Source organism: Lepus europaeus, chromosome 4, assembly GCF_033115175.1.
Source record: "Lepus europaeus isolate LE1 chromosome 4, mLepTim1.pri, whole genome shotgun sequence".
Taxonomy (NCBI): Eukaryota; Metazoa; Chordata; class Mammalia; order Lagomorpha; family Leporidae; genus Lepus; species Lepus europaeus.
The window spans coordinates 150,284,218-150,311,172 of NC_084830.1; the positions used below are offsets into that span (position 1 = coordinate 150,284,218).

At 41.1% G+C, this 26,955-nt stretch overlaps 1 protein-coding gene across 1 annotated transcript in view; it reads right to left on the bottom strand.

The window, feature by feature from the left end:
* Window positions 1-26,955, bottom strand: part of SLC12A2 (solute carrier family 12 member 2) — a 97,666-nt gene that overhangs the window by 11,763 nt on the left and 58,948 nt on the right. The window contains 10 exon segments of the mRNA XM_062189231.1: window positions 1,395-1,514; window positions 3,102-3,181; window positions 6,639-6,724; window positions 6,726-6,746; window positions 15,001-15,141; window positions 16,650-16,761; window positions 20,461-20,560; window positions 22,505-22,660; window positions 23,760-23,861; window positions 24,711-24,834. Of these exon segments, the coding sequence (XP_062045215.1) occupies window positions 1,395-1,514; window positions 3,102-3,181; window positions 6,639-6,724; window positions 6,726-6,746; window positions 15,001-15,141; window positions 16,650-16,761; window positions 20,461-20,560; window positions 22,505-22,660; window positions 23,760-23,861; window positions 24,711-24,834 (1,042 nt within the window).

Sequence of the window (26,955 nt, forward strand, 5' to 3'; positions counted from 1 at the left end):
GGAGTGTCCCCTTGCACACTGTATGCTTTAATCAGCAATACTCAAACTGTACAGGAACTGCGGAGGTCTAACTGAAGTCTTTCCACATTCTATCAAGTTTTCAATACCATTTCTGCTTACTTTCAGAATAATTCATTTAACAAAAACATAAAGGCAATGAACTCTTGAATGCTAGTTTCGTTATACCTCTAATGAAAAAAGAACTCACTTTGGGTATTACATTTTATCATGTTTTAGGTTATTGCTCCTACCAAGTAGGTATTTAGTAGCATCTTTTTCAAAATACACGAGGAACCTTCCGTATTTCTTTAAAAGGACTCAGAAATGCAAAAGGAATCTTGACACTTTACAATGACTGTCTCTAACTTAAAGACCTTGATATTGTGACAATAAAATGCTGAATGGAAATGTACTGACCTAGTTTCCTATTCTATAAAAACACAAACGTCAATGAGCCACAGTACACGTGACGTCTGCAGTGTGGGGCACAGAGCAGCAGGCTGATGGACACTACTCCTTCCCCTCCCATCACAACTTGACCTAACAGACTGTACAGAAGAGATCTGTTTAGGCACAAAAAAATGACCAAAAACAAAAATGGAGTCAGAAATCAAAGAATGCACACCATCAACTGCAACATATGGAGGATCCTCAGAACAGCCATCAGAGTCGGTTTACAGTTTGAAGGCAAAACAGGAAAAAAATCCTAAGTCTCAAATAACTGAAAGGCCAATCCATGTCAACTGAACCTTGAACTATCATTCTATTCTAAGCAGTCAGGGTACAGAAAAAGGAAAGAAACAAAAAAGCAACAGTGACGCTGTTAAATAATTGAGAAGGGATAAACTGCACAGAGACACGATTTACCCAAGATTATCAATTTCAGGAAACGGGGATGATGTGGTTGGCTGACTGATTTACAGTGCAGATTGCATCGTCGGTACGTATCAGCTGGGAACAGGACAGATGGAGATACCAGACTAAACAGAGGAGGAGAGTGAGGGTGGGAGAGTAAGATTTGGAAGTCATTCTCATAAACATGACCTAAGAGTTGTGGATGAACGTATCTGAAATTCTCATGAGATCTGCTCTTCTAAAATTACCATGTTTTTTTTCTTGGAAGTTCAGATATAACCTATGCTTCAGTTAAACAACTAAGACCATGTGGCAAATCAATTGGCATGGTTTTTGTGCTGTGATCTATTTTAATGTCTTAAACAGCAAGTCATTTTGTAGCCATTTTTGAAAGCCATTATTTCTATCTGATAAACCAGAAACACACAGTGCCAAGTTTGAGAACAGGTTACTTTACAACACAAATCATTGAATAAAACCATTTCTCACAAGATTAAGACATCATCATTAGTAAAATGTTCTGTTTGAATGAAAATTACCTTTGATACTCTTTTCCCCAGATGGCTTGGAAGGATCCAATTCTGACTTTTTACTATACTCCATACTTAGGACCACATCCTTGCCACCAGGAGATTTCTCTTGTGATGACAGTAATTCTTCTGTAGACATGAAAGTATTTAAAATAGTATCTAAATCATATTTTAGCTGTTAAAGAGGGTATTATGGGTTAATAACTGGTATTTTTAAAGCAATATTTATTAAGAAATACTATGTTTAATTTAAACGATTTTTTAGGTAAACAACTGTCATAATTTGAAACACAAGTCTTCACACAGATTTAGATGCTGGGCAGTCAGTAACCAGTGAGTCACGGGACAGAATTCGGTAGATTAACAGAACGATACAAAAGTGAATCAACTCTGTACCCACATCATAAATGCAAATGTAGAAATGTCCCTACACGTGTAAGACAGACAGTGCTACCCACTCTGACCCATCATTAGGAAGCCAGGACCAGGAGACAGCGGAGTAGAAGGGAATAGTGTCAGTAATGGGTAAAAGAAGTCTGAGTGAGGCACTCTGAACCCCTCAATAACCGTTTTCCCAGGCCTACTCCAAGGTAAAAAAAAAGAAAAAAAAATTTTTTTCAGAAAGACAGTTCTGTTATATGGATAGACTCTCAAAGTGTTTCCAAACTGAAGGCTACCTTTAAAGGGGAAGAAGGTGGGGATATTAAAATAGTATAAATACATCAGACAGATGACAAAAGCACATGATAGGTCTCTTAGCTATTTTGGCTTAGCTAATTCTGATGATCTGGTTAATTAATTGATAGAAAATACTAGAAAAAACACCCATTTTCTTAGGCTTATAATCTTTTGTAAACTATAAGGACATTGTTGTGGGGCATGGAAATTTCCAGTTTTTATAAAAGCGGTCAGCTTTACAACTTCTATTCCATGTACTACTATTCTCTAACACTCTTGACAAGACTGGATGACATGCCGATGAAGGGGGATAAACACATGCTGAGGTCTATCAGTTTGAGGCACCAGGAAAAATCTCTGTGGTGAGAGTTACACAAATGAGCATGTGATAAATGACACACATACCTATGTAAAAACCTGGAAATCTGAGTAAAATTTGTAAATTATTCTTGGCCATTGTTGTGGTCCCCAAAGGGGGAAACCTGGTGATGAGTACATAGAATCCCTCTGTACTACTTTTCATAATCCTTAGGAATCTATTAAATATTTTTAAATGAAAAAGTTTGTTTAAAATGACTTACAGGTACTTTCCTAAAGTCAAGGGAAACAGTCTTAATGTTTTAATTATTAACTTCACTCTCCACAAACCAGTAGTTGAATAAACATAAAAATGTGTAATGCTTTAGCAGAAAATTTTTCCTCAGACTATTTTTATCTATTTTTACAAATTTTATCAATAAACAATTATAATGCCTGCTTCTCTTAACCGACTGGTATACGTTGATTTTTTTTCCTCCATTAGTAATCAGTAATCAACACCCAGGTTGGAACAGAGACAAACATAAACTTTGATGGATCTGAACAACTCTGATCTTAAAATGCCATATAGAAATCCAGTGCACAGAAAATACATGGTCATTATATGAATAAAAAGTTAAATGACAACAAAAAGTGAATAGTAAATTAGTGAAGATTGAGAATTTCTAACAAATTCATTTATATTTTCCAAAAAAATTATTTATGTCAACCAAGACTTACCTTGACCTTGAAGATGAGATATATCAAGACCTTCCTTTAGGCGGATAACCACTACTCCATACTGTATGTCAAAGGCATCGCTGTAATAGGAAAGAAAAAATAGCAAACGTTTCTATATTTTTCCACTATACAATGAAGGCAACAATAAAAACTCTAAAATCACTTTCACCATTAAGTGTCTAATTTTTGAATATGCCTTTTTTTAAAAAAAAAGATTTTATTTATTTAAGTTAAACTCAGAGTTACACAGAAAGAGAAAGAGGCAGAGAGAGAGAGAGATTTCCATCCGCGGGCTCACTACCCAATTGGCTGCAACAGCCAGAGCTGTGCTGATCCAAAGCCAGGAGCCCGTATGGAAGGTCAGCACTGCAGGTGGCGGCTTTACCCACTAGGCCGCTGCGCAGGCACCTGAATATGTTTTAAGATGGCTCAATGATGGGGCCGGTGCTGTGGGGTAAAGGGTAAGGCCGTCGCCTCAGCGCCAGCATCGGGTGCAAGTTTGAGTCCCAGGTGTTCCACTTCCCATCCAGCTCCCAGCTAATGCACCTAGGAATGCAGCAGAAGATGGCCCAAGTGATTGGGCCCCTGCACAAACATAGGAGACCTAGAAGAAGCTGGTGGTTTGATTGGCCTAGCTTCAGCAGTTGGGGCCATTTGGAGAATGAACCAGCAGCTGGAAGATCCCTGTCTCTCCCGCTCTCTCTATGTAACTCTTTCAAATCAAGCTTTGGGGCCAGCGTTGTGGCATGGTGGGTAAAGCGGCTGCCTGCAGTGTCATCATCCCATACGGGTGCCGGTTTCAATCCCAGCTGCTCCACTTCCGATCCAGCTCTCTGCTGTGGCCTGGGAGAGCAGCAGAAGACAGTGTAAGTCCTTTGGCCTCTGCACCTGAGTCGGAGACCCAGAGGAAGCTCCTGGCTTTGGATTGGCCCAGCTCCGGCCATTACGGCCACTTTCGGAGTGAGCGACCTCTATATATAATTCTGCCTTTCAAATAAATAAATACATCTTTAAAATGAATACAGTAAATCTTAAAAACCGTTACTCAGTGAGCTATGGATGAGTTTCAAATCCCACACCTTTGCCTCCTTCCCTAACACCCTGGAAAACCACTGGCAAGTCCACCGTTCCGGTACTGATGTGCTACCTGCAGCAGGTGTTTAAGGCAGTAATAATGTTTTTGTCCCACAAAATAAAATCACGGGAAAACAACTCATATTTTACCTTTAAGCCAGAGAAGTACTTGAAGCAAAACATTTGGGATTGAGTCAGCAAATGGAGGATTTCTCTCTCTTCTCAAATGAACAAATAAGCAATTCAGTAATCAAGATTAAACCTAGTATCACTCTTGAAGAACATGCTAAAATCCTCCAATTCAGAAATCTTTCAATAGATTTGAGAAAAAACAGTTCTAAAACAAAAATCTGTGACCGTAGCAGTTTATAAAGATTACCTAATTTTGGAGTGGTCTTAGAGATTTTAAGGTTTTGTGTTGTTTTTTGAATGTATGTGTGAAAAGCATAAAATGTGGGCTTCCAAAAACTAGGATGGGAATGTATCTGGAAATTCATGGAAATTCTTTGAAGTACTTTATCTGCCAGTTCTGTCAACATTATTTTAAGATAGACTGTCTCCTTTCATAAATGTTTGCTTCATAGTTATAACTGCCATTACCTTCAATTGCAGCATCAGCCTTTTAATTGTTACCTGTTTAATACTTGCAGGAACATCTCATTTTCAGAGCCAACAGAGTCAGGTGAAGGGAAGATTTTTTTTTAGTAATGTAACTTCTTAAATCTTTTAGGATAATTACTCCACCTCCCAAGTCTTGATCTGACCTTTTTTTCATGTACTGTATTTACTAAGAAATGTAAGGAGACTTTTAAAAAAGTAGTATATGCTATCTAGTACTTCCTCCAACACTTTTCAAAGGTAGCTATGAAAACTAAACTTTAGGGGCTGGTGCTGTGGCATAGCAATGGAAAGCCACCACCTGCAGTGCTGGCATCCCATATGGGCACCAACTAGAACCCCAGCTGTTCCACTTCCATCCAGCTCCCTCTATGTTCTGGCAAAGCAGTAGAGGATGGCCTGGGTCCTTGGGCCCCTGTGCCCATGTCAGACACCAGGATGAAGCTCTTGCTCCTGGGTTGGATGGGCTCAGCGCCAGCCATTGCGGCCATTTGGAGAGTGAACCAGTGGTTAGAAGATTTTTTTTTTTTTTATTTTTTAAAGATTTATTTTAGGGGTCGGTGCCATGGCGCAGTAAGTTAATCCTCTGCCTGTGGTGCTGGCATCCCATATGGCACCGGTTCTAGTCCCGGCTGCTGCTCTTCCCATCCAGCATTCTGCTACGGCCTGGGAAAGCAGTAGGAGATGGCCAACGTCCGTGGGCCCCTGTGCCCGTGAAGGAGACCAGGAAGAAGCTCGCGGCTTCGGACTGGCGCAGTTCCGGCTGCTGTGGCCATTTGGAGGGTGAACCAACAGAAGCAAGACCTTTCTCTCTGTCTCTCCTTCTCGCTGTCTGTAACTCTACCTCTCAAATAAATAAATAAAAAAAATCACATGAAACATGCAAATAACTATATGGTTGTATCTGAAGATATAAAGGACTTCCAGTAAGGGGTGAACTTTTCTATGTGAAGCATAATCAGATAAAAATTCATACTGAAAAGTAGACTTCAACTTGACCTTATGGAAACTCTGCTAAATATAAAGTTGTATACCTTATAACCCCATCAATGAGTAGAAAATGAAAAAAGATGACTCTTCAATCCAGACTGGCATAGTAAGTGAATGCTTATGCTCACTGTGAACAAGATGAATAGATCTGCTAAGCAAATCCTCGATTACTAGCAAAAGGAAGTATATGAGAAGTTTCAAACTAAATCTGGCAGGAGTTTTTATTGTTTGTATTATGTAACTCAGTTCCAAAAAACCATTCCTGGTTGGTTCCATGAAACAGGCAAAACTCCACACACACAATAAAAAACAGAAAGAAAAAGTAACAGAAGATGGCAACCCCACCAGACAACCCATAAGAAGGAAGTTAAAGCAATGCAAAATTAAACTAGGTTGCATGATAAAAAAATCAGTTAATACTACTGAATATGAAGCAGTAAAGTCAGAACTTAACAGTGCCACAAAGTGGAAAAGCAGAACCTGTAAGTACACATGAATACAGAAAAGTAAACGATCTAATAGGTCAACCAAACAACTAACTGAAATGTATTGAGGAAGCACAGAACCTAACCCTCTAACGCTGTCATCAGGGAAAACAGTTCCTCAGCCTAAGATGCTACTAGCTGGGAACCCAGTTTACCATTGCAGGGGTGGGGAAGAGCTTACGGAATCACACAGGAAGCCAGAACATGCACACATGCGTATATACGTCAACACCTGTGTACGTGTTTCTGTGTACAGATGTAGAAAAGTGAATCAGACAGCTGACATGACTGCTTAGAGGACACAGCAGAAGAATGGCCGTCAGCTTTCAAACTGAGCTTCTCCTCAAGTACCGATGTGCAATGTACTTACTGAAATAAGTTTATATACATATCCACATCCCTCATATCTGCTTGCAACCAATCCTTCTTAAATCCCAGCACAAGTGTGTTTGGTTTTCATACGACCAAGACCAGCAGCCTAAAGGAGAGGATAAACACAACTTTACAGGTAAATCGATTCAACAAATCCTCTACAGACAGCGTATCAACATCATACACCCTTATCAGCAAAAAATCTTTGAGTATCTCATAGGCCAGTAATATTTACTCATCACTTGCAATTAAGTTAAAAATGAAGCTTGAAAGATTCTATACCCACACTTTTGTACTGTCATAACACACCAAATTTTCATACTTTTATTAAGAAATTACCTAATATAAACCTGAAAAAATGTGTACATATTTATGTAATTTGATATCCCACCATTAAAAACTAGAAGCAAATGTCCAAATGGCTGCAATTTGGAATCACATCAATACTACAATCTGCATTTTTTTCTACCAGTCATTAAGTTTCTGCTGAAATCTTCCACATTTCCTTCACCAATTGTTCCATCAAATAGCTAGTTGTGCAACCACGCCAGGAGGTGTGCCTCAAAGCCCAACGAATCTCCTCTTTTCTAAGACTAAAGCACACTGGGACATTCTGTTTCCTACACTGTGTCCCTACATAATGGTTTTTTCTTTTTTAAACACCAAGGTAAAAATTTAAGGATTTGTCATTTCAACCATTTCTTTTCTAAGATTCATTTATCTGAAAGACAGAGTTACAGAGAGAGGTAGGGACAGAGAGAGGTCTTCTATCCACTGGTTCACTCCCTAGATGGCCACAACGGCCGGAGCTGCGCCAATCCGAAGCCAGGAGCCAGGAGCTTCTTCCAGGTCCTCCCATGCAGGTGCAGGGGGCTCGAGGACTTGGGCCATCTTCTAATGCTCTCCCAGGCCATAGGAGAGAGCTGGAGCAGAAGTGGAGCAGCCAGGACTCAAACCGGTGCCCATACGGGATCCTGGCACTTCAGGCCAGGGCCTTAACCTGTGTGCCACAGCGCCAGCCCTGATTTCAACCATTTTTAAGGGCACAATTCAGAGATATTAACTACACTCAGAATGTTGTACAATCAATATCACTATTTCTTTAATCTTTTCGTTACCCCAGAATACTGCAACCATTCCTTCTTCCTTCCAGCCCCCTGCAAGATCTAGTCCACCTCTGTCTCTGCATGTGGCTGGTCTGCATATTTCACTGAGTGGATTCACAGTATTTGTACATCGGTGTCTAGCTTATTCCACTTAGTTGAGTATCTTCAAAGTTATTCCACATGTAGCTGCCCTTCACTTGTTTTCATGGCTTAGAGATATTACACAAGCCACGTTTTGTTCATCCACTTGTCTGCTGATGCACACAGGTTATTTCTGTATTTTGGCTAATGTGGGTCTATACAAAGTACCCTTTTGAAGAGCTGTTAAACTGTGCAAAACTGCTATGCTATTCACTACCACCAGCAACCCGCCAATGCTCATTTCTCCAAGTCTTGGCAATACTTGTTAGTTCCCATTTAAATTATAGCTATCCCAGGAGGCTGGCGCCACGGTCCAGAGGGTAAAGCAGCCGGCTGCAGTGCCGGCATCCCATTTGGGCGCTGGTTTCGAGTCCCCGGCTGCTCCAATTCTGAACGAGCTCTCTGCTATGGTCTGGGAGAGCAGTAGATGGCCCAAGTCCTTGGGCCCCTGCACCCACGTGGGAGACCCCGAAGAAGCTCCTGATTGGTGCAGCTCTGGGCGTTGCAGCCATATGTGGAGTGAACCAGCAGATGAAGACCTCTCTCTCTCTCTCTCTCTCTCGGCCTCTCCTTCTTTCTCTGTGTAACTCTGCCTTTCAAAAACATAAAGAAATCTTTAAAAAAAAAAAAAAATATATATATATTTATATAGCTATCCAGTAGTGTCAAGTGGTATCTCACTGTGGTTTTGATTTGTATATCCTTAATGACTAAGGAGAGTGAACATATTTTTCATGTACCTAATGGCTATAATTTTTTAGGAAAAATATTTATATCCTTTGCCCATTCTTAAGCTGGGTTATTGGTCTTCTGGGTCCTGTTTCAGGAGCTCCATACATTCGGGACATGTAGCCCTTCCCCCCAACAGGATCTGTAAGAATTCTCAAACTCTGTAGGATGTCTTTTTACTTTGTTGATAATGTTCTTCGGTGAACAAAAGTTCATAATTTCGATGAAGTCCAATATATCTACTGTTGTTCCTGTTTCTGGTATCACACCTAAGAATCCACTGCCATGTCCAAGATCATAAAGATTTCTCGGTTCTCTTCTTTATGAGTTTTGTGCCTATATGGATGTCACTGATCCCTTATTATTTTCTGTATATGATATGAGGTCACATACATGATTTTCTAAGTGCTATACTTAATTAACTTTCAAAAGACTGAATTTATTCTCCAATATTTATTGGTTTGATGACCATGTACCACTGTCCTAAACACATGGGACAGTTGGGCAGCCAAAAAAATACCTGCCAAGTTTCCACTAATTTTCAAAGTGTTTATTCAAAAACATAAGATTCACAGGGTGTCTGAATAGCCCAGTGGCTGAGTCACAGGCTGGGGCGCTCGTGTCTCAGACAAGTTTGATTCCTAGCTCCAGTTTCAGATTCCAGCTTCCTGCTGCTGCAGACCCTCGGAGACTGTGGTAATGGCTCACGTGGTTGAGTTCCTGACATCTACACGGCAGGCCTGGATTAAGTGCCTGGCTCCTAGCTTTTGCCTTGGCCCAGCTCTGGGCATCAAGGGAATTCAGGGAGTGACCAAAACCAGACAGAAATTTCTCCCTCTGCTTCTCAAATTCAAAGTAAACAAATAAACAGATCCCCTGAGATACAGATTAAGCACATATGCTGGGGGGCTACCATCATGGCATAGTGGGGTAAGTTGCATCCCATTTGAGCACTGGTTCAAGTCCTGGCTGCTCCACTTCCGATCTAGCTCTCTGCTATGGCCTGGGAAAGCAGCAGAAGATCGCCCAAGTCCTTTGACCCCTGCACCCACGTGGGAGACCCAGAGAAGGCGCCTGGCTTTGGATCGGCACACCTCCAGCCGTTGCGGCAACTGGAGAGTGAACCATCAGATGGAAGACCTCTATCTCTCTGTGTAACTCTTAAAAATAAATAAATAAATCTTTAAAAAAAAAGGAAAGAAAGAAAGAAATATGCATATTTTTACAACTATTTGGGTAGGGAGCAACCAGCCACACAACTCCCCCTTCCTCCTTCCTACACCCTCCCGACCCGGCATATTTTTAATTTGTGATCTGTGGGAGGATATGGGTATAAAGGAAAGCCAAGAAATAGCTTCAGGTTGGGTAGTCTTTTAAAGACCTGAGCCACAAGAGACACAAAAGAGCTGCCATCTGCTGTCTCACTCCCCTGCGGGAGAGAGCCCCAATCCAAGTTTCTGACTTGGGCAGTAAGAACCCATTCACTAGCGCCATCATTGCCACCTCCTTGGGATGCAGCAGCAGGAAGCTGGAGTCAGGCACCTGAGCTGGCTTTTCAACATACACGCCCCATGTGGGACACAGGTGTCTTAACCCCTAGGCCAAACACAACACCTGCCCTCAATAACTTCCTGGGGGGTGGGGGGAGGCGGTCATTGTCAGGATTACTTTGCTTCTCATTACAAATTTGTTGCAATTCCATTCTAACTATGTTTTTATTTTTATAAAATAATTAAATCCTGGGGCATACTATGTGCACTTCTGCTTCAACATCACTACTTTAACAACTTTCTCTTGAATCAGAGAAGACATTTCACATAACACCTCTCATATCAAAATCTTTGGTGAATTCTAATCAGACTAGCTATTCAGTTAGAGGTAGTGTTTCTACAGGGCCCTTAAAACACTATGTGTTACTAAGAAAACAATTGATTGTTAAAAAATGTATCTTCCCCAGAACATAATTCTTTACTGGCAGATGGAAATTCAGATGGAAACTCATGGATTCTACAACAGAAACTGACTGAACAAAATGTAAGCATCTAACACTTATTACAAGACTTCACTAGTTTTGGTCAAACAGTACCACCCTCTGATTTGTTTTTTAGCAACGTCTTCTGTACATCTTATACCACATTCTCTGAGAAGAATAGCGTTCAGTTATCCTAATGTTCTGTGTATGATCATAATAATTTTACTATAGCAGGAAGGACAGTCATTTTAAGTATCATGGTTATTAGCTGAATCCTGGCATGAGATTACAGTTACTTTTACAAATCATAGAAATTACTGTACAGTGTTAGCTAAATGTTTTGGGTGGTTGGTTTTGAAATGTTCAACCAATAATGAAAGCTTCCAATTTCCCTGGTTATGTTAATCTGGTTTGTGCCACACTTAGATACATGGGCATCAATTTATATTTCAAAGCTTTAGGTCTACTTAATTTAGAACGCTTTTTTTAAAAATTAAATTTACTTCAAAGTGTAAAAATGATAAGGAGAACTCATGTCAGGAATGTGCAGCATATCCCACATAGGGTATTTCTACACTAGTTTTCTCCAGGAAGACAGTTTAACCTAAATGAGATTTTCTTGATTGTCAGCTATCATGATTTGATTCGAAATTTTCCATAACACCAATGCAATTTTGCTATCAACATAAAGGTAAGAATGGATAAAAACAAGAAAAAGACAAAGAAAATTCCAAATACACAAAAATAAAGTTACTAGTGCTACTGTCCAGGCTCTTTGGACAAGATGCTGATAAACTCTTTGGAAACAGTGACTCTAGAACTGTAAATTAAGTCACTGCCGAAACTAATGTAAATAAATATATTTTGACAAAAAACACAGACAGGGGCCAGCACTGTGGCATAGCGGGTAAAGCCACCACCTGCAGTGCTGGAATCCCATAAGGGTGGCAGTTTGAGTCCCAACTGCTCCACTGCTGATCCAGCTCTCTGCTATGGCCTGGGAAAGCAGTAGAAGATGGCCCAAGTCCTTGGCCCCTGCACCCACATGAGAGACCCCAATGAAGCCTCAGGTTCCTGGCTTCGGATCGGCTCAGCTCCCGCTGTTGCGGCATTTGGGGAGTGAACCAGTGGATGGAACACTTCTCTCTCTTTTCCTGTCTCTGCCTCTCTGTAACTCTGTCTTTCAAATAAATGAATAAATCCTTAAAAAAAGCAAAACAAAACAAAACAAAAAAAAAAAAACATAGACCACTAAAACAATGTCTAGGCATTGTCATGCATGCTATGTAAACCTGGTAGGGCACCAGTTCTTGGCCTGACCCAAGAGCATCATCACTAGAAACCTTGTTGGATATGCAAATTCTAAGGCCTCAGCCTACACCAGTGACTGTCTCTAGGATAGGGCCAAGCGATCTGTGTACTCGCAAGTCTACCAGGTGCTTCTGATACATGCTGAAGTGTAAGAACCACTGCTCTAAGATTTTCCTTGACAAAATGTACCCCATATATAATGAAGTTTACCAAATATCCCTATTGCGGCCAGCGCTGTGACGTAATGGGTAAAGCTGCTGCCTGCAGTGCCAGCATCCCTTATGGGCACCAGTTCGTATCCAGGATGCTCCACTTCCGATCCAGCACTCTGCTGTGGCCTGGAAAGGCAGTAGAGGATGGCCAAAGTCCTTGGGTCCTTGCACCTGCATGGGTGACCCAGAGGAGGCTCCTGGTTCCGGACTCCTGGCTTCGGATCTGCACAGCTCTAGCCATTGTGGCCAAATGGGGAATGAACCAGCAGATGGAAGACACCTCTGTCTCTCTCTCTGCCTCTCCTTCTTTCTCTGTGTAACTCTGCCTTTCAAATAAATAAATAAATAAATAAATAAATCTTTTAAAAAAAATCCCTATGAACTCTATGAGGACAACCAAGAATGACTCGCCAGAAACACTGTGACCAAGGCTAGGATTCTGAGATGTTTAAATATTTCATGTACAATAGGAATAAAGAATAAAATAACAAATAGTCATGCACTTGTCATCCACCTAGAAAAAACAGCAGCAAACATGCATGCTCCATGCACCCTTGTGCCCTCGCTGTATTTCTACTGTATGTTATTCAGGATACATATATATAAACTTTTAACATTTATCTTTTAAGCAGTTACTGCTCATATATTAACTTCAGTTTTCCTTAGCACCATTTCTGAGGTTCCTCTGTATTGTTACGTAAGCCTCCTCTCATCCACTGCACAGAACTCTCTGGATGAGTCCCCAGTACTCCAGCTGATGGCTGGGAGGAGTCTTTCTCACTAGGACCAGTAATTCTGCTGTGGGGCTTCGCATGCTGTCTTCACATGTGCAAGCATTTTGTTAAGGTCTACACCTCACAACGCAGTCCCCTAGAACACTCACTCCTTCCGACCTGCAGGCTGCAGCTGAGCGGCTGTCCAGGCTACATTACCCCAGCTGCTGAAAGCTCTCTGACCGCTGTGCACCATTCCTAACACCGTGCTTGTGAGCAAGCTGTGGCAATCTGGTGGTATATGCTGCTGTTTTTTTTCTGCCATTTAGCTTTCTTCTACTAGTCCTATCTTTCACTCTTTGTATTTCCTTTACTGACTTAAGGTATTTTTCAGTATCTTCCAAACCACCTTTTTTTCTGTTGTGTACAAGTCAGGATTATTACCTGCCTTCTTCCTTTTCTGTTTTCATGCTTCCTTTAAAAGTTCAAATTCGTAAAGCATAATTAAAAACTACTGATTTCGTCTTCAGAGATCCACATTTCATTTATCATTTTAAAAACTTCCTCCCCAGCTTAAGATCACACATTACATTTTTAAAACTTGCCTTTTAGGTCTTTAAATCTACTTGGAAATGATTTGTATGTGGTCTTTATAAGAATCTACTATTTTTCACATGAACAATCTGTGGTTGTGTTGTTGCAGTCCATCCTTTCAATGCCACCCTCAGTCAAACGGTAAATTTGCTCGAAGACTGGCTCTCTTTCTCCTCTGTTCTGTTCCTTTCAATATCATGAAGTCTTAATTACTAGCTCGTGACTCGGCTTTATATGCAGCAAAAGCAAGCGCATCCCCACCCCTTACTTCTCCTAACGTCGCGTAGCTCTTTTTGACGCTGCGGTTATCAAGATCTATGAAACTCACAATGGAAAAGGCCCAGGAGACAAGACGCTGGGCCTTCCTCCTTTCCTTCATCAGAGTGGCTCCATGATTATCACAGAAAGCCTGTGGCTCAGCTTTTTTGAAGGGGTTCCTGTTAGGAAGCACGGTCTCCAATCCATTTATTTTTCCCTACAATCATCAGGACTAAAGGAACTAAGGCTCAGAAAAGTTAAGTAACTTATTCAGTGTGAAACTCCTAAAAAAGAAGTGGTAGTACTATAATTTAAAACTAGGACTGACTGCAAATCCCCCATTATAGCTATTGTGCTACAAAACTGAAAGACAAGTCTAAATCTAGTACCAGCAAATCAATAATGAGGAACACTATAAGGAACTACAATTACTTGAGAATTAAATAAGCACTGCTAGTTCCTAAAATACAAAAGCCAACAACAGGGAGTGAACTGACTGACATGGTTTTACAGAACAGGCTAATGTAACTTGCAAATGAGTTATTTGCTGTAGTTATTCACCTAACTGCACAAAATTTCTATTGCCCCTTTGGTTCTAAATTATATAAATACTTGTAGTCTACTTTAAAGATGTATCTATTTATTTGAAGCGTTACAGAGAGAGGAAGAGACAGAGATCTTCCATCTGCTAGTACCCAACCCAGAAACCAGCAAGAGCCAGGGCAGATTCAGGCTAAATCCTGGAGCTTCATCCTGATCTACCACATGGGTGCAGGGTCCCAAATACCTGGACCATCCTCTGCTGCTTTTCCCAGGCCATTAGCGGGGGAGCTGGATTCCACTGGAACAGCCAGGAGACAAACCAGCACCCATGAGATGCTGGCATGGCAATAGGCGGCTTTACACACTAAGCCGTAACACCAGCCCTAATAGTCTATTTTAATAAAGACATACAATTTGCATTAATATGAAAAATGAATTGAATTACTATCTATGGCCGTTGTCTATATTCCCACTTAAACCAGGGTCTTTTGGTTTGGTGAACTCATTGGTTTGGTGAAGTGTTAACCCTTTTTACTGTGATGTGGGTTTGGAATATGTTATCTCAAAACCTAAAAAAAAGGGGGGAGGGAAGGAGGAAGGTAATATCATTATGTTCTTGGATTTGTATTTACAACAAATCATATCAAATCTGTTGAAAATTGATTGAAATTAAAATAAGAAAATATATAACCCAGAGGCAAAAACAAACAAAAAAACACAAACACCAAAACCTGAGGATTAAACACATGAAGGCATATGAAAGGTAAAATAACCCATTTACCTGCATCAAATACTGTGCCCCTTCTCTCAAGTCATCTGCATGAACTGGAGCATAAAAAGCCTTCATTTTGTTTTTTATAAGCCATCGCTGATACTTAGCTTGATCAATGGACATTTCTTTCATGGCTTGTCTTCGAGGGCCCTTTAAATAAAAAAAGAAATCTCTTCAATTCAGAGGTAATCTACTTCACACTGGCTTGAATGTGTCTAAAACGTTGGCATGGAACAAAATCTCGTAATAGCAAGTTATTGAATTCTTCCCATCAACTTAAGATTACAGAACAGTGGAGTTCACGGAACAGCTAAGGCACAGGGATGCCAGCATCAGGATGGAGAGGAGCAGCAGCACACACCTAAAAAGTACCTGAGCAGCTTCAGTCCTCGATGAGAGAAGAAAGATACTACTGAAAACAGGGATCACACAGAGATCACACAGAGCAGAATGAGAGCCTTTCATTTTTCTGCAGGAAGTCCCTTAAGGTTGTTTTTCTGTCCCAAATGTCTGAGTTATCAATTACCAACCTTACGGATCACACTAAGAAATCAAAATGACCTATACAATATTAACATTTTCTGGTCATTTCTGTTTTAAAGATTGAAATAATCCAAGAAAGGAAATGAAGTTTGTTAACTTCCAATTCTAGTTTGATCCTTCCAAGTAACACAGTTTGCAAACCTCTAGAAACAAATTTAAGAATACACATCCTACATGAGAGTAACAGAAAACATAGTTTACTATTCCTAGAAGGGAAATGCCTCATTTGTAATTTCTTATGCTCAGGACACCAACTTAAGAACTCTGCAAGGACAAAGTAGGGTGAATGTCTCAATGTCTCAATGGATCTTTTTCTCAGTCTACACAAAGATGTGTACACACACACACGGACTTTACTACCACACAAGTAAAAGAGAAACTGCAGCCTGGTCTGAGATATGGAGCACACACACATATTTCTAGCATCAAAAATACATGAACAAAGCTTGCGAGAAAAACTATTCTGATAAATATTCCAATTATGCCTAACGGGTAAATCCAGTGATTGTTCTCAACAGCCAAAAATGACCCCCTCCCCCCAAAAAACAACTTTTGGGTGAACGTTCACCCATTTTTAAATTAATTTCTTATCCTTGCTATATCACATATTGAAATACTTCACTGTACTTCACAACATGCAATAAAAACTGAAAACAAATTTTTTTTTTAAAACTGAGATTACACTTTCCACTTTAGATAATTACCATGATTTGGGCCTATCTGCCCCACAACTTCTTTTCTCTGGTCAATCAACACTCCAAAGTCTTTGCTGGTATTTATGGAATGCATTAGGAAGGGAAACAACATACCACACATGATCCGACTCCATACTGATCAACAAGCCAACTTTCTTGGCCAAACTGCTCTCTACAGGTATCATCTACTCATGATGCAAGACAAAGAATGATCAAAGTTCAAAATCCCAGAATCCATTTTAAAACGCTATTCTGAGACTGTCTGCAAGGAAAAATATTTTGAAGGAAACAACCTTCAAAAGTCCAACAGATTCTATATCTGTTTTATTATTTTATTATTTCCAATCTCAAAAGCCTCACACATTTTATGTTATGCACAGAAAGAAAGCTGTTGCCACAGAATTCAAGAGTCATACTCACCATATGTACATGGCCACAGATCATCAAACCAACGTTTGGTGTGAAATCATGAACAAGATGAAGCAGAGCTGGGCGTGAATTTGGAGAACCTGTCATCACAAGACACTGCGGCCTAAATTAAGATGGAAAAGATTAAGTAATATTAGACAAGTTTGTGTTTTTGGCAATGAAGACAGGATTTTAAGTTCCTTCTCAAAGAACAAAGCATTACAATAAGGACCTCCACTGTGCATTTATAATTGAGACAATCCCACAGGATACTCATAAAGGATGACTTCGAACCATGCCTTGATGGCACATGAGAAAGGAAAAGCAAAACTTTCCTGGAACAAACACACAGAAGTGCTCTGAAGAGATGACAGTATGGGTATTATATAAAGAAATCACTACGCTATTTTAAAAATGTCTAAGAAGTCTTCATCTTCTAAAAACAGCAGATGTTCTGTTCTTTTACAAAGCTTGCAAACCTACCTGAGAGCACAGCCTGGTCTTCAGGTACAGAACAGGTCACTTTCCTTCTCAGCTCTATCACACCATTATTAAGTCTACTTAGTGTTATCTGCTCTGATCTTAACTTTAATGACTACTGTCGCGTGAATAAAATCGGCTACAGTGAAGAAAGGATTTGTATTTAAACTAAATAAAGTTTTAATTCCAGTTAAGGAGGGCGAAAGGCAAAGCTGAGTTCCACCGCCTTTGCCGTGACATGAATTTCACATAGTCGTAATTCTTTGTTTTCGCTTACTAGAAACAGAAATCAACCGTGTTTGAGGAATGTATGTTCAGGGATCCATTTCATAAGTCCAAACACATATTAGCAGAAAATTCTTTAAGGATTCACATCATCAAAACAAACTTCTACAGAAAGCAAATAGCAAACCAAAATCTTTGGCTTAATTTATTAAGTTAATTTATTAACTATTAGGGTAGTTCCTAAAATAGGCATGACAGCTGGAAGACTTTATAAAAGATACCTAGAATTTTACAAAGCTGGAAGAGAACGAGTTGTGTCTGGGACAGCTGCCTTGAGGCAGGCAGACTTGAAATCCCACTGGGCAGCCCCGACTGCTGAGCTGTGTGTCTCCCTGAACTCCAGCACGTCTTGTGCCTTTCCAGGAGCTGAACTTGACCCAGGGCCACCTAACCTACAGCCCATAATGTGTCCCTATTTTCAGGTCATGTCCTTTAAGAAGCAAAGTGCCCCTCCTCCATCCTTTCTTACCAGTAACTGTAAACTGGACCATGGATGTGGTGATACCTGATTACGTGGACTAAAACACCTCCTAAAGAATGGCAGACCGACAAGAGAAGGAATTTAAGGATCCCCAGGGAGTAGGTGCAGCAGCTCTGCTCACCTGCCATGCTATAATCAGATTTTTTCAAAGGCACAAAAGTATGGAGAACAAGAAAGGACACAACATCAAAATACTGAAACCTAGAAAGCAAGAAGAGAACAATATAGGATTTACACAAACCAAGATAAGGTTAAATCCTAAATAACCCTAAGAAAGCTGTGAAACTATTAGATAACAATGCTTTTATACCTAAAAGTGCCCCAAGACTCAGTGGTAGTGGGTACCTCTGGAATTGTCAGAGACAGTGCCTTGAAGAAACTAAAAAAACGCACATGGCTATAAAGTTTGTGTAAGAAGCAACTAGGTGGACCCAAGTTGTTTCCATCACTACGATGGGCAACTACCCTGCCCCTCCCCAGCCTGTAAGCTGGGGCTTCTTTGTTAGAGGAGCAAGGTTCAACGCAGCAGTAAGCTGCTTGGAAAGAGGCAGGCAGAAGAGCATTCAAATACTGAACCCCGCGACCTCCAGGCTCCTTCCCTGCTGGCTCAGAGCTATGGTAGCATGGACTTCAACTCCAAGCAGACTAAGAGATTCTTTTCCTGGAATCTTAACCAGATCAAAAAGAAAGCCTTTGAAAATTACTTAATTCTCTAAAGAGCCAGTAAAGCCACATTAAACTACTTTGAAGACTCCATCTGACAAGTCCCTCACCAAGGGTTACAGGCACCTCATCAGACAAGGCCAAACCCAAAAACCCAAATGAAAGCAGCAGCCAACACCGAGAAAGAAGGAACAAACTACTCAGTGAAGGAAACCAAAGGCTGAGATAGTAATGAACAGCTAAACAGGAAGGAAAGAAACAGCTATTAGCTACAGAGAAAACAAAAGCCTGTGCAGCAAAGCAGCCGTGGTCGTGGTTGTAACGTACTACGGGGCGCAGCAGTGTGCCATGTGTACAAAGCCACAAAAACAAACACCAAATAGGATCTAATCAAAACTGCGACAAGGATGGAGTGAGGGGAAGGGTGCATGTGCATGGTGGACACAGGTAAATGGAAGACATCGGTAATAATGCCTGAAATTCAATGTCAGAATGTACAGCAATACCAGCATGATGCTGAAGAAATAAAGCACTCAAGCACCCAGAAAGTGACCACTGGTGGTCTAAGGGTTACGAGAGAGAAGCAGCCACTCATAATCAGGATAAACCTGGTAGAGCAGCTTTTCCTCTTTCAACTGTGCTCATGGATAATTCCTATCAAAATAAACAGGCCAAATGGACATCGGTTTTATCATTATTTTTTCAATGTACCCATTAATAAGGCAAAACACTGAGCTTCTATTGAAGGTCCATTAACTGCGAGTCCTGGTCTTCCCTCAGTGCTGGGATACAACTCCTTAGAAAGATAAATGGTTTCCACGTTGCAATCTAACTTAGCATCATCTAACCCAAAATATGCTAAGGTTAAAAGTCTTCCTCCCAGGTTCCATTCCCTTTTCTTTCCCCCACTTCTCCCTACCTCAAAGCTGAGGATTTGACATCTTGGGGAACTTTTCGTTCCAAAAAACAAGGGGTGGGGGATGGGGGTGGGGGACTAAAGAGTCACGCAAGATGTGTCTTCCTGAGAGAGATGTGGGGCAGCAAGTCTCTTCCAGCACTTATCCACACCTCAGGGTCTCTGACAAAACAACATGGCCCTTCTGGTTTACCGACCACCACGGAATACACTGCTGAGTTCACTCGCGGAAGCCAGTGATGTGACTGCTCAGCACTAACTCAAGCCACCAGCTCAGTCAGGCTGCGCTCAGGCAACCGGAGAATCACTGCCCATGACCTGCTCCTGAGGAATGACAGGCCGGCTTCACACTGTCTGGAGTTTCTAAGAACTTGCATCAGCAAATACTATTCCTCGATTTAGAGAAGTATACACGATCGACTGTGCTTCAGCAGATCAATCTCATTAATTACTGGAAATTTATTGCCTTAAGAAATGGTTTTCATGTTGATGATCGGTAAGCTATTATAAAGCTAACAAAGTCGTTTACTGAGGAAAACAGTACTCAATACTTTCTACGGTAATGAATCAATTATCTCCAGTTAGTCAGCGATGAGGAAAAAACCCACTGCCATGAAGATATTTAGTGTTTTACTAAAATTACAAAATACAGCATGTCAAAAGCCATTTATGGATATTGTACTTAGTAGCTACATAATAATTACTAACTTTAAAGCTCACAGAGGGGGAACAAACTTAACCTTTATGACAGTTAACACTACCATATCTCAGACGAGGGACTTGTAAAACTTTTATAACATTTTCTAAGGTAGATGACAATTTCTCTCTTCCTTTAGTTTTGTTTATGAATAATTAGATTGTTCACGCCAAACCAAAACTAAAACAACACTATTCTCTATTTTTAGATAAGTTTTTTTATGAACAAATCAGTGCATGAAAATGTTAAGACCGGAGTGGCCAGGGCAGAGGAAATGCTTCTGTGCTCTGTCGCCACGCACCTGAAGTTCTTCACGTGGTCCTCCACTCCAGAGAGGCGTATGGAGTGCTGCAGCGCGTTCAGGTAGGTCAGGGCTTGTGTGGAGGAGCCCCAGTTCACATCTGTGGGGAAGACCAGGTGCACAGCGTAACAACCAACAGTAACAAGCCATCAACCACCAGGGTCACACACAGAACCAAACCCCTTTCTTACTTGAGAAGTCAACTGCCAAAACAGACTTCTCTACCTGAGGCTGTCAATACTTCAAGTACAAAGCAGCACATTCGGACTGTGACAGCAGAAGACGGCCCCAGTGATGTGTCCTGCCACACACAAGGGAGACCTGAAGAGAGGTCCAGGCTCTTGCCTCTGGCCTAGCCCAGCCCCACTGGTATTGACCATTTGGAAAGTAAACCAGCAGATGGAACATCTCATTCTCTATCCCTCTCTGTCACTATCTCTTTCAATTAAATAAATATAAGGGGAGGGGGGCTATAACAATCTGAACTAAAATTGCATCTGAAGAAAATGTAAAATTCAGGACTGAGATGATAGGGCTGCAGACATACTGTGCATTCAAGTGAGAGTCTTTCACAGACAAAACACTTCACAATTATTATTAGCCAAGGGTCCAAAGACAAAGAGGCAGTTCAGGTTACCAGGACAGGAAATTTTTACTATTCAATAAACAACTGGACCATCACATGATGACTTGAGACACATTTCAATTTACACACCTGACAGGTACGTTAGAGAGATGACTGCTTCTAAAACGTTTACAACGGTAGCTGCTGTCGATTTCATTCTATAGGCAGTGCTCCAACAGAAACCTCATCATTTCACAACCTGCAGTAGAAAATGCTTCCTCGCCACCTTCTTGTACTGCTAAACTACCCTTGTAATTTCTTCCTCATATATTGTATTGGGTCCAAACTTTTTAAACCTTTCTTGTAAGATCATTCTTTTGTGTTACAGTCCCAATACAGGATAGTGGCCAAAGTCCTTTTATGTGGAGATATACTAAGTTATTACCAATATGACACATACTAAGTAATCATGAATTATTTCCTCATGAAAACATGTTTGTTCTCCTTTCCCTGCTACACAGTCTTTTTTTTTTTTTTTTTTAAAGATTGATTTATTTATTTAAAAGGCAGAGTTACAGAGAGGCAACAGCATAGGCATAGGCACAGAGAGAGAAAAAGAGAGATGGAGTAGAAAGGGAGGGGGAAGGGGAGGGAGAGGGGAGGGAGAGGTGAGGGAGGGAGGAAAGGAGAGAGAGAGAGAGAGAGAGAGAGAGAGAGAGAGAGAGAGAGGTCTTCCATCTACTGGTTCACCCCCCAGAGAGATAACAAGAGAGAGGGGGGGGGGGGGGAGGGATAGAGAGAGAGAGGTCTTCCATCTGCTGGTTCACTCCCCAGATGGCCACAACAGCCAGGTTGTGCCAATCTGAAGTCAGGAGCTTCTTCCAGGTCACCCACGTGGGTGCAGGGGCCCCAAGGACTTGGGCCATCTTCTACTGCTTTCCCAGGCCATAGCAGGGAGGTAGACTGAAAGTGGAGCAGCCAGGACTGGAACCAGTGCCCATATGGGATGCTTGCACCACAGGCAGAGGCTTTACCCACTATGCCACAGCGCCGGCCCCTACACTGTCATCTAGTGGGAAAGATACTATGTCTTCTATTATTTGTAACTTCCATGGTACATATTGGCAGTTCTAAGACCACTGTAGCTAAATGCATATGCTTATTGGCTGAACAAATACTATGATACTACAAATATGAATCCTGTTAAAGAATAATGTTAAAGTATACCGCGTATGTATGAATTTACTGTTTTTCCGCACACAGGATTGGTCTAGTCTACTGTGAACAACAGGAATATGAAGTAACTTCCTCACGAGAACTGCATGCATCTGAATCACAACAGAACCCTCTCCATACTTGGGAATGAAGTATTTCAGCTTTTACACAAAGTACCTCAACATCCAAAAGATGATGCTTCAATAGGAAAAACAACAAGTGCGATGGTTTTTAGCTTGAAACTAGATTGGAAAGGCTACTAACCTGGTTTTTTGTAGGTAACATAAATATACAGTCCAAGAACGATCACATAGGTCAGCAGTGCAGCCCACCAGTTAATGACAAACATCACTATGCAACAGAGCACTGCTCCGAGAAGGGATATCCACATGTTGTAGTATTTGAAGGCTGGGCGCCATCCTAAAACAACAGAAGACACGCATATGCCTCCTCTGTGTGATGCAACAGCACGTCGAGTATGTACAGAGTAACTTTCTTCATGGCTGTCACACTGACAGGGTTTCAAGCACAAAGGGTAAGGCTAACGTCTACTGGGCAAGTCCAAGACTGAATGATCACACTGAACTTCATGGTTCCTGAGGACTATGGAGAAGGCTCATCTATTTGCTTCTACATTACTGTTCCTTTCTGGCTTTGTGTTCAACAAATGCTTACCAAAACTACATCCTGAGTCTACCCTCGGTAATGGTGAAACTAGGCAAGGTAGAAAACACACTGAGCCCTAAATAATGAGACTTCATTTTCTCGTTTTTAGCATAAGGCATACTCACATTTCTGTGAATATACCAAATATTTTGAAGTGACTGAAGAAAATCATTAAGCATTTACCTGGTTAGCAGAGAAACGGAGCTGACTGTAGAAGCACCTATCTTCCCAGTCAGTAAAGCATTTATGAATTAGACCCACTCTAGAAGATGCGCAGAGCCATGTTTTTCAATATGCATCGATAGAGGGCTCCACAAACATATTTGTATAGCTCATTTCAACAAAATGAGTATTTTCAAAGTAAAAAGTGAGTCTCAAATGTTTGTGTCCAAAGCTCCCATCCACCATCTTTCCTATAGTGAGATCCTCAAAGGAATGGAGCTTTGGTTCCTCCAGCTCCTTCCCTCATTTCCAACAGGAGCCAGATACTTGTCACAGTCCACAGAACTCTCTGTGCTGAAATATTTTTTGGAAAGGTTAACTGTATCATAACAACATTCTTAGAACTGAAACAGAAATCAACTAAGCAGTAAAAAAAAAAAAAAAAGTTTATAAGAATAAATCATCCTTTCAGTGTTAGAATCAGACACAGGATATTTCAAACACTTTGAAGACAAGCAATAGTATTGCCAGTGAACTCAATTCATGACAGAGAATGCTGAAGACTTAATTAAACTACAAAGACCGAGCTCACTGCATAAAACCTATCTTTTAAGACATTTGCAAGTGTTAGTTTCTCTAAAACCACAGAAAAGAATACATTAACACAAGTTTTTAAAAAATGTAAAATCACCTGGAGATTTTGCAAGGGATGCATGGAATACTGAAAAATTGATCAATGCATATGATGCAAGGAAGAAATTAGAGATGATTGGAGCAATAACATTCAGCTCAGCTGTAAAAGAAATGTGATGTATATTTAGTGATATTAAACATTTGGAACTATGAAACATTTCAACCTTTTGGATTATAGCACAATGAACATTCCTATATCCAGCATCCACATTAACATCTACATTTTGCCATACAAATCGCCCTTTTTTCAGAAAACTAACCTTTATGTACACAAATTAAGTTACTTTTATACTTCACTAGTCAAAACCTGGGTAGTCTTTCCGATATAGATTTGTCATAGCTATGTAGCCCATCAGTGGCATAAAGAATATTGCCCTATATCGTCCTTCAATTTGATAAATACTATTTTTAAACTCCTACACATTGCACTGCAGTTTGTTCTATGGTCCGCTGGGCACAAGTGCATTGCTTCCCTAAAATGTACATCTCAAAAGAACGACTAGACACTATCAACTTGTCCTCCATAAGTAGCTACTTCAATACCCACACACCAGCGTTTCCTGACTGTTAGTCTCCACATGGCCTCACGGTGACTGGTGGTATCATCATACTTTACATGGTAACTCTTTTTGAACTTCAAAGTTCAATGTCTTCTTCAGCAATGGAAGCCACTGGCTCGGTTGTAATCAGAGGCAAAAACTAGAAGAGCATCCCTCATCAAATTTGTTTTAGAAACCAGAAACTAGGATGAGTCTCTAGCCCTAATAGAGACTTAGCAATAATAATAATAATGTTAGTAAATACAAGTTAATTACTTTATCAACATTCTTTCCTATGATTAGAAAGAGTATACTGAGCAAATAGTATGCTAATTAAGTAATAATTCAGTGTTTAGAGCTAATACTACATATACACCAAAATCGACATTAACACTATTCTTACAACTAACCGATTAAGATGAATCCAAGTGCAATTAAGAATGTTAAGATGTAGCCACGAAGAGGTTCATTATTTTTCCCATAACCTTTTGCAAACATCTGGAAAGCTGGGTAGATGTTGTCCTTACATAGAGCCTAATGAACAAAGCAAAGATGAAGATAAAACACATCAAACGTACAAACCCGATCTTCTTATAGTAATTAAATTAGCCAGGAATAAAACCAAGTTTCTAATTCTTGCTCTTCTTTCTCTCCTCTCTCATACTGCCTCCCCTACATACCAGAAAGGGGAGTCAAACATTTCAAATAGCAAAATGGCTGCTGGTTTGCAATACTGAAGTTTTTACCCACCTTACTCCACCTCTATGTAGGGATTCTTCACCTTATGAATAAGGAAATCAAAGAAACAAGCTCACAAATAAATCTTGGATGCTTAAGTCACAGGTGTGACTTATTTTAGAAAAAGAAACCCTAGGCTGATGTTCTGGCATGGCGAGCTAAGCCTCTGCCTACAACGCCAACATCCCCACTGGGCACCAATTCAAGTTCCAGAGGAAAGGCTCACTTCCAATCCACTTCGCTGCTAACGTGCCTCGGAAAGCAGCGAAAGATGGCCCAGATACTCGGGCCCTTGCACCCATGTGGGAAACCCAGATGAAGCTACTCATTTCATTGTGGCCATCTGGGGAGTGAATCAGTGGATGGAAGATCTCTCTCTCCCTTTCTCTCTATACCTTTGCCTTTCAAATGAATAAAGGTCTTTTTAAAAAAAAAATATCTGACAGGCAGAATTCGAGAGAGATGGAGAAACAGACATCAATCTTCCATGCACTTGTTCACTAGCCAAATGGCCACTATGGCTGGAGCTGGGCCAAACCCGAGCTAGGAGCCAGAAGCCAGGAGCTTCTTCTGCATTCCCATGTGTGTGGCAGGGGCCCAAGCATTAGGGCCATCTTCCACTGCCTTATCAGGCTCATTAGCAGGGAGCTTCATTGAAGGTGGAGCAACCAGGAACTGAACTGGCACTCAGATGGGCTGCCCGCTTGCAGGCAGCAAGCTTATCCCACTATGCCACAGCGCCAACTTAAATAAATAAAGCCTAAAAAAAGGAAGACCAAATCCCAAACACTTCCTAAAACATTGCTGAATACTGTGATATATTCTACACCTTCACTGTACTTACTGGGTGTTTTTTTTTTTTTTTTACAGGCAGAGTGGACAGTGAGAGAAAGAGACAGAGAGAAAGGTCTTCCTTTGCCGTTGGTTTACCTTCCAATGGCTGCCGCGGCCGGCGCACTGCATCTGGCGCACTGCGCTGATCCGATGGCAGGAGCCAGGTGCTTCTCCTGGTCTCCCATGGGGTACAGAGCCCAAGCACTTGGGCCACCCTCCACTGCACTCCCTGGCCACAGCAGAGAGCTGGCCTGGAAGAGGGGCAACCGGGACAGAATCCGGCACCCCGACCATGACTAGAACCCCGTGTGCCAGCACCGCAAGGCGAAGGATTAGCCTAGTGAACCGCGGCGCCGGCCACTCACTGGTTTTAACCACAACATAAAGAAGGCTGCATAATAAACCTGTCAGCTATTTATTGAATGCTCATCAAAAGAGAATAAAGTCCATCCTATTAATCATGACAGCCAGAGACGGCGCTGTGGTGTAGCAGTTAAAGCAGCGGCCTGCAGTGCCGGCATCCCATATTGGCCCTGGTTCATGTCCTAGCTGCTCCACTTCTGATTCACATCACTGCTATGGCCTGGGAAAGCAGCAGAAGAGGACCCAAATTCTTGGGCCCCTGGACTCACATGGGAGACCCAGGAGAAGCATCAGGCTCCTGGTTTCAGACAGGCCCAACTCCGGCCTTTTTGACCATTTAGGGAGTGAACCAGCAGATGGAAGACCTCTCTCTTTCTCTCTCTCCTTTCTGCCTCTCTCTAACTCTGCCTTTTTCAAATAATAAATAAATCTTTTAAAAAGAAATCATTACACCCTTAAGTAGTTACAATGTGTACCACACAAGCATTCAAGTGATGGTAAAATAAACATTTAGGTTGGCATCATGCTGATTGGGACAAGATACTTTATTACTTCTGATTAGTGGTGTTACACTACACTTCTAATCCTTGGTCAAACACCTTCAAGATTTATGCTGAGCATGTCAAAAAAGCAAATACCTATCATCACTTTTAAAAGGATAGCTCAAAGATTACACTGTGACAACAGGTAAAGAATCATTTATAGAAATCGACACATGCA